The sequence below is a fragment of the Ananas comosus genome, linkage group 18 (genome assembly GCF_001540865.1).
Source record: "Ananas comosus cultivar F153 linkage group 18, ASM154086v1, whole genome shotgun sequence".
NCBI lineage: Eukaryota > Viridiplantae > Streptophyta > Magnoliopsida > Poales > Bromeliaceae > Ananas > Ananas comosus.
Window position 1 is genome coordinate 5,470,095 of NC_033638.1, and position 8,898 is coordinate 5,478,992.

Sequence of the window (8,898 nt, forward strand, 5' to 3'; positions counted from 1 at the left end):
ATATAAGTACAAATGTAACAAAACTTACAATTTTAGTAAATAAATTATAACAATAGTAATGAAAGAAATAGCAATAGAATTATTACTCCATATGCATCTTGATCACATTGCCGACATCGAGAAGACGAATCCCGATCTCCACATCACCTTTGCCTCCATTGTTGACGTCGACCACCTTTTTCGTCACAGTCACGTCGATCACATACGGATCTCTCCAAACCTACCACTTCTTTCTCCTCAGTGACTCCAAATATATCTCTGCTTTCCCCTGCGATGCCGCGCCACAATCCGCGGAACCCTAATTTCAGTCCACATATAATTCAAAAATAGGAAGATAAAAAGCTTAAAAATATTACAAGCGACAAAAAAAGAGAAAGAAGAGTACGAAGAAATCTTATTTTACTTTTTTTTTTTCTTATGACAGCAATTTGTTTATATGAAATTGGATCGTGTGACCACATTAATTGGGAGGTAAGCGGTTGGGAAGATGAAGTATCGTGTAGAAATGGGGTAAGAAGATGAATCATCAAAAAGTAAGAAGATCGAAGAAGGTAAGGATGAAGGAGGGACTGCCACGTGGCAACTTCATGGAAAATAATATATAGGTATAGATAGATGTTAATTATAAATCCTCTATAAATGAAATTTAAAAGTGTAATACGCACTCCAATCATCAAGTGCATGTAATAACTACGCCAGCTACATTATAAAAAGGGAAAACTTTAAATACCACAACACTTTCTCTTTTTACTACTCTGTGATTTAAGCTGTATCATCATTTTATTACACTATGGTTTCGTTTTTTTTCTTTCCGTTATTCCCTCAATCAATTTTTCTGTTAAATCAGTAAAAAATTAAAACACAGGATACTAAAGTAAAAAATTTTGCAAACCACATAATACTAAAGTTAATATTCGATAAATTACAGGAGGAGTATCTAAGTTTTTTTATATTTTTTAACGTAGATGTAACGGAGGTGCCGATAGAAAGAGAAAAATAAAACCACAGGATACTAAAGAGATTCATTTTAGACCACATGGTACTAAAGTAAGAAAATGCTAAACCATATGGGAGATATTTGAAGTTTCTCTTTATAAAAATATAATGTATGCTGCAATTATTACAAAATTTGTACATTAGAATAATCAAAATAACTCTCTCCATTGTATGTTCCGTTATCAATAACAGGAATATCCGTTGAGAATGAAATTAGCAAAAAAAAAAAAGAAAGTTTTTTCCTCATTTAATAACATAACTTAATTAAATTAACAAAATTCTCAAAATCACGTATATAAAGTAGCAAGTTTGTAAATACAGCTCCCAATTGTGTGAAACTTAATAAATAATTTATAGTTATAGTACTTTCTACTTTATGCAACCAAAAAAGATAATGTGGTCTAAACTCTTGCATTTTAATTGCATGTATTTTTAGTTACATTAATTGTAATTATAATTGCATCCAACCAAATGGCACTTCAACGTAGCGAATCCTCGACGCTCGAGAGAAAGAGAGGAAAAAAGAGAGAGAGAGAGAGAGAGAGAGAGAGAGAGAGAGAGCAGGACAGAGGGGGGGGCTGGGGGTAGGAGAGGGAGAGAGGGGGTGAGAGAAGTAGAGAGAGGACCACGGGGAGAAGAGAGAGAGAGATGAGAGAGGAGAGAGAGGGGCGAGAGACGAGAGAAGGTCTCTCTCTCCCTCTCGCTTCAGCGTGGGGGTGCTGCCTCCCGCACATGCCCACCCTCCCTTCCCGCCTCTCCCCCGGTTCTCCTCACTCCTCTCTTCCCTCTCGCCTCTCCCCGCACATGCGTCGGAAGACCGCGCGCACCAGGCGGGTGCGGGCCGCCCGGGGGGGTTCCGGCCCTGCACCGCGCGCACTCTTCCCCCCTCCTCGTCTCCTCATTTACCTCTCCTCCACCACGGCTCCCCGCCCCCCCTCATTGTCACGCGTTCTCTCACCCGCTATTTTCCTACCCCCCGGTCTCTCTGCTCTCCCCCCTCTCCCCAGCGGGCGGCAGCAGGAACTGGAAGCGGAGGCGGGGCCGCGGGTGGGTGGATTATAATAAGATAAAAATAATAGTTGAATTTGCATATAAATAAGGTAAATTTCAATATGCCTCTTGTTGTGATCATCTCGGGTTCAAAAATTGCCCTTATACTAATATATCTTGAAAATTAATGCTTGTATTTTATGCTAAAAAATATACATACTATCAAATAGGATAGGCAAAGTAAATCCTTTGATAACCACATGATAGTTAAACATAATTTTTGAATGCACAGAATGGCAAGATATGAAATGGGATTTCAAACATATGATAATTTTAATGTGTAATTTTTGGGACTCTTAGTGCATGATTAAATAAAAATAAGTCCAACAACATGGAGGCAAATTAAAGTTTACTCTGAAAAAATTTTTAAAAAAAAAGTTCTTGCCGTAAGGCATGTGGCCTTTCGGTAGTGATGCAACATGCATTATTAATGACTGACTGTAACCGACCGTCCTAGCGCAAGTGCCAAAGAATTTAGTGGATTGGTACCCGAGGTCCGCAAGTTCTGAACGCGCCTAGTTGATTCACATTTCTAGCTAAAGTTTATTTCTAAATGAAAATAGAGAAAAAGGCGGATTTTAGTATGCTTACTTATCTCTAAAAAAAAAAAAAAAAAAAAAAAAGACTGACATGGGATGAGAAGTACCTGTCAAGCTATATGTTGCAGAATGTTGTAGACTCCGATATGTAGGTGAACAAATTAATGCAAATGCTCTTTTTTGACTAAGCATGCATGGGACCATTTGAGTAGGAGAAGGATCAATTCATTTAGTAGTGGGGCTAGAATACTAGTAATAGTAGCTACCGAGTTATTAATTGCCACCAATTTTTCAGCTCTTGAATCCAGTCACAATAGTGGTGAACTCTCTACTGTGCATGGATCAAAGGATCAAAAACTAAATAGTAACTAGTTTTTGCTACTATTGCCAACTACTATAGAAAAAAAAAAAAGAAAAAGAAAAAAAAGAAGCAAAGCTATTCATTTTACACACCTAAAAAGGAGTATAAATCATAAGTTGCACGTAATTAAAAAGTGAGATTTTTTACAGGTCATATTATATGACAAGTAAACAAATTCGATCTGCCCATTAGATAAATGTGTGTACAGTATAAACTTTCAGATCGGGTGTATGTATTGCTTTTTCTAGAAAAAAAAAGAGAAGAAAAGGAAGACGCTACTTTAACTTTCAGGTCTTGTCGTCTAAGGTATCATTTGATTCGAAAATAATTTTTTATCATCACATGCAAACATGGCTTTAGCAAGCCACGATATGGTTTAATAAGTTGGCATGCACTATCTATCTTTTCTTTCTATAAACATTTAAAAAGAAAATTGAAATAACACACGGCGACACGCGTACCCCATCCACCCTTCTCCTCCATTACGAGAAAAATTATCTTTCTATCCCTAATTTAAATTAATTTAATTAATAACCGGGATAAGAAACTTCTATCAAAGTATACATAAATAAACTAAATTTACTGCTAAAAATATTTTATATCCGCCAAATGTAAGATACAATTAATTGAGTTAAGTGAGGATGCTACTAATAGAACCATCACCTTAATTTGTAGTGTAAAATCATTTTTAGCGATGGGACATTTGAATCGATAATTAACATATCCAACACGGTTTGAAACATTAGAACTTTCCAAAAAGCAAGTGTGATAATTTGTAAGAATCATTTTCAACTTCAAAAAGCAACCGCAAAGCAAACAGTTGAAATCGAACAATCTAATCTTAAACCACATCGCATGCCAAAATATATAGTCAATTTTGTAGCACCTTGATCACTTATAAGTAAAAAAAAATCTGACAATGTTAGTTCTTGTATATTGTGAAAATTCCATTATGTAGTATATAATTGATACAAACATCAAGCGTGCAATTTCAAGTAACTTGAAACCTAACTTGGTATAAAATTTAAATCTTTATCAAATTCCTCATTTTTGTATACATATATCCACCATGCAGTACAGACGCAACTAGCTGAAGAAGAAGACATTAATTAGGAAAGCGCATGCAGATCCGAAAAGCTATTTTATACTACAAATCGCACTACACATGAGATATATAAACTCATGAACATCACATCCTCTTCTAGCTCTAGTTCTAGTTCTAGTTCTAGACTTAAAATAAAAATAAAAATAAAAATAAAAATAAAAAATCAGAACCGTTTCCATCGGAACCTGGTCTTGTCAATGCTACTAATTTACAATGTTAACTAATTAATTAGCTTTGTTATTGTAAGCTACAACAACCCTATTTTCGGTGGTAGTAGGAGCTCTAAAATGTAGATGGATATTTACAGAAACAAATTTGTTCGATCTGATCATAATGCAAATTAACAATGGTACGTAGTATTAAATATTACCTATGGCGGCTAGCTAGACATTAGTAATTTGACGCCTTGGAAGCCTCCGACTGCGAGATCGACGTGGACGACGAGGAAGTCGTCCGCGGCCGCGAGAAGAAATCGGACTCGTCGAAGAGATCGAGGAGGCGGCGGCGCCCGCAGTCGCGCGCGCCGTCGAGCGCCCGGAGCAGCGCCTCGGCCTTGGCCTTCCCCCGCGCGCTGCCGCCGCCGCCGCCGCCGTCCGCCAGCTCCCTCACGACGTCCTCCGCGCCCTCGACCTCCCGGACGTCCCCCGCGGCCTTCTCGCCGCCGGCCATGACGAGGTTGAGCAGCGCGGCGGCGGCGTTCTCGCGCGTCCGGGCGGTGGCCCCCGTGGCGGGGTCCAGCAGGTCGACGAGCACCCGCACCCCGGCCACCCGGCGGAAGGCGTCCACGCTCTCGGCGCACCCGGCGACCTGCGCGACGACGGCGGTGGTGTCCTCGACCAGGCCGCCGCGCCCGACCTTGACCACGAGCGAGAAGAGCGCGGGCACGGCGCCGAGCTCGACCAGCGCGGGGCGGTTGAGCGGGTAGAGCGCGACGCCGAAGAGCGCCTTGAGCGCGTCCTTGATGGAGCGGGTGGGGGCCCCGGGGGCGCGGAGGAGCCCGACCAGGGACGCGAGGAGCGGCCGCTTCGACCCGATGATGGGGCGGTAGGCCTCCACGGCCAGGAGGCTGTAGAGCGCGGCGGCGGCGTGCTGGGCCGCGCCGGCCGACGACGGGTGGCGGAGGGCGGCGCCGAAGGCGTCCAGGATCCCCGGCGTCGACATGACCGCCTCGCGCTCCGAGATCGAGAGGTTCAGGAGCGCCGCGGCGGCGTCCTCGTGCGATGCGGCGGCCGAGTCCGAGAGCAGGCGCGCGGCGAGGAGGGGGATCGCGCCCGCGTCGGCGAGCGGGGCGCGGGTCTCGGGGTCGTGCTTCGACAGGAGCCGGATCTCCGACACGGCGGCGCCGACGGACTCCTCCTCGTCGTCGGCGGCNGCCGCTGGACCAGCGATCGCGCCGTGCGGAGCTTCACCTCCATCCCTACCCACAACCACGCCCCCAATAAACAATAACACCAAAAAACAAAAAACAAAGCCCTCTCTTCTCCTTAATTATGATTAATTAATTAATTAATTAATAGCTAAACATTAGAGCGGAGAAAGAAAAGAAACGTTGTTTTCTTAAAACGTAATGCGCGATGTGTCACGCTTTAGCGAGAGGGAATCGGACGATTAAGGAAGACCTCTCACGAAACAGGAAACAGCGATTCGGACTTCTCTCAAATGAAAAGCGAACGCGTGTGCGAAAATGAGTGGGGCCCCGTCGAATTTCTCGGAAATTCAATTTTTTTTTTCGGTTACTTGTATTAGTGGGGGATTAATAAAAGGCTCGGAGAATCATTATCGGGTTAAGTGAGGACGCGGACCTAATTCGATGCGCGTGGACGGATTCCCCCCCCAGTATATAAGGGGTGAGAAATGTCGAGGGTTAGTTTGGTACTAACGTCATTTTAAGCTATTAAATAAAATATAGTTGTGATAAAAATATATAAAAATATATTTTTACATTCTTTGATTAATCACAAAAAATATATCATAACCGATTTATCGCGATATGCGGAATATAATATTACGTACGAAAATAAACAGAATATTTTTTTTCTTATTTTTTCACAGTATGTAACGCAATCTTTCCATAATTCCAAACGAAAGCTAAATCTATAACTAAAACCAACATTTAAAGTGATAAGAGTAATAGAGAAAAAAATATATTTTTAGATGAGGATGTTGGAGGATTATAATTTACTTTGAGTTGTGGATCTATCAAGGCATGCACATAAGATATTAATTAAAATTATACAATTCTCTCGTGGGATAAACCTACTCGTTTCATTCATTTTTTATTAAAAAAAAAAAACTCAACTATAAATATAAAACAAGTAGGATTTAAATTTGAAATCTCAGTACCGACCAACAAAGTTTTACTTTAGTTTTTCTTTTTTATTTATTTAAGTATTTTCTGGTCTTTTAGATTTATATCAAATTAGCTTATTTTATAATTTTGATATTAATTTAGTAATTAATGAAGCTAAAATATTTTTGATAGTAAAGAAATAATATTTACTATCTACTGCATGTTTATCATCCTTTAGATGTCTATGAATTTGTGGTGGTATATGAAAACCTATAAATTTGAGGGCTATAAAAAAAAATATTCTGAATATTCAATAAGTATTTTCGAATCCATATATACATTAAAAATTGGAATTAGACTTACAATTCTGCAATATAGATAGATCAGTTTCTTTGAACAAAACTTGTTTTAACTTTAAGGCCCTCTTCAGATGGCTGAATAAGATATCTAATATCTAATAATAATTATTTTTATGTGATTAGAAATAGAGAGTTTATTTTTTAAAAAAATACGTTTTTCGAAAGGCCTTTGGCCAGCATGATTTCGTAGGATAATATATTTTATCTATTACGCAATTTATTTTATTTTTTAAAAAATAACTTAAAGACTAAATATGATATTTATTCTATATATTTGACAACAATTCTCTTGGATCAATTACTTCTTCAATAAATTTAGATAACATATTTAAGTATCCAAATAAACCTACATGACTTTAATTTTAAATATCTTATTAAAGCATACAAACCTAGTATCCACATGTTTTTTTTTTTTTGTCAAAAAATTTACAATTGATGATTGAATGGGCTAATTAAATGTATTTAGAAATATAAGTCCATGAAATGTTAAGTTTATTTTCGAAAAAATATGGACCGCAATGAAATTTAGTACAAATGTCGGGGCAACCTTTTTAATTTAAGGTCTGTTTGGTTCAACGTAAAACTGTGAAAAATAATTCTTCGTAAAAAAAAATTTTGTCGGAAATTTTTTTTACATTTTATAGTGTTTATTTTGTAGAAAAAAAAAAGTATTTATATATATATATTTATTTTGTTTGGTACAAAAAAAAGAATGTAAAGAGGTTTATCCTGCTTAAGTTTTCATTTTTCGTCGAACAATAACGAAAAATAAAAATTTTAAATTTTTTTAAATTTGTAAAAATATTTATTATAAAAATATTTTTATGCTGAATCAAACAAAGTAAGAAAATATTTTTTATATAAAAAATAATTTTTCAATTAACTTAACAAGCCTTATTGACCTCCGCGGGGGCAAAGTTGGAAATAGGGATGCGGTTCTGAGGAAATGATACGGGACAAAGGTTGGTGGAGGAGATGGGAACGGGGGACAAGTAAGCGGGTGGGAAAAGCAGGGCGACCAATCTTGGAACCTCTCTGACTAATTTGCTCCGCTGGTGTCATAACTACGACTACTTTGCGTGCAAATGACGCTTTAATGGGAGCAATTAATTAATTAATTAATTAATTGCCCGGTTCGTGGTCTACCACGTGATCATCGGATTTGACTAGTGGAAAGTATATTATGGAGATAATTTTGAAAGAAATGCCACGTGGATACCTATAACAACTAGGTATTAATCTAACACCTCCAAGTAGATACGGTAAACAGACTGGATAACCGGCGGCTGGATCATTATATCTATGGATCGTATAAGTATGAATAAAATTTATTCATAAATTTTTAGATAATCAATATTTTTATTCAGCCTACATGCGGACGGGCGGGTATGCGGATTACTGGCAAGTTTTTCTTTTTCTTTTTTATTCCTATACTTTTCAAATATAAAACCTATATATAAAACTTTCAAAAACATAACATAATTTCTTATTTGAAATATCATAACATATAATAAATAATATAAAATCATAAAAATATTTTATCATACTGAGTTTTCATGATACAAAATTAATAAATTTTTTTATCATTATAGAGTCAATATTATAAATATTACATATTTTTTTAATTTAAAAATGTATATCCGGGTAGCCGTGGATACCCGCAGATTGCCTAAAATACCCACTATTTAACGGGTATCCATCCGTTTTATCTATAATTTTTTGAGTAAGAAAAATTAGAATTCCTAGCCACAAATTTGCGAGTAACCCACGGGCATCCGCGGGTATAGGTAGAAATTGCCAGGTCTACCTCCAAGCATCTAAAGATTGGTAAAAATTCTTTACATTTTTAGTTCTAAAAAGTATTAATACAATAAGTAGAGAATTGGAACCCTTCATAAAAATAGTGTAAGATTTATATATAATCTAGAGGTGTATCCTCGGCATTACTTGATAATTTTTATTTGAAAAATATTATCTGTACATCTATAATATAGGTGTAAACTTACACTCTTGATATTTAAGAATTTGCAAAAATTCTTTAAAAGAGTTTTAGGGTGTGTTTGGTTCGAAGTCGGAATGGAAATCGGAAACAGAATGGAAATAAGCTGGAATCGGAATCGGAATGACTATTTATCTCATTCTGTTTGATTCGCCACCTGAATCGGAATCAAAATAAATCATTCCTATTGTCAGTGTTT

At 37.7% G+C, this 8,898-nt stretch overlaps 1 protein-coding gene across 1 annotated transcript; it reads right to left on the bottom strand.

Annotated features, from left to right (window-relative positions):
- LOC109723728 (U-box domain-containing protein 1) lies at positions 1 to 5,422 on the bottom strand (the record flags this gene model as incomplete). Its single annotated transcript, XM_020252195.1, is given in 2 exon segments — positions 1 to 298; positions 4,422 to 5,422. A coding segment is annotated over 1 exon segment (981 nt), but the record flags the coding sequence as incomplete, so codon positions are not given.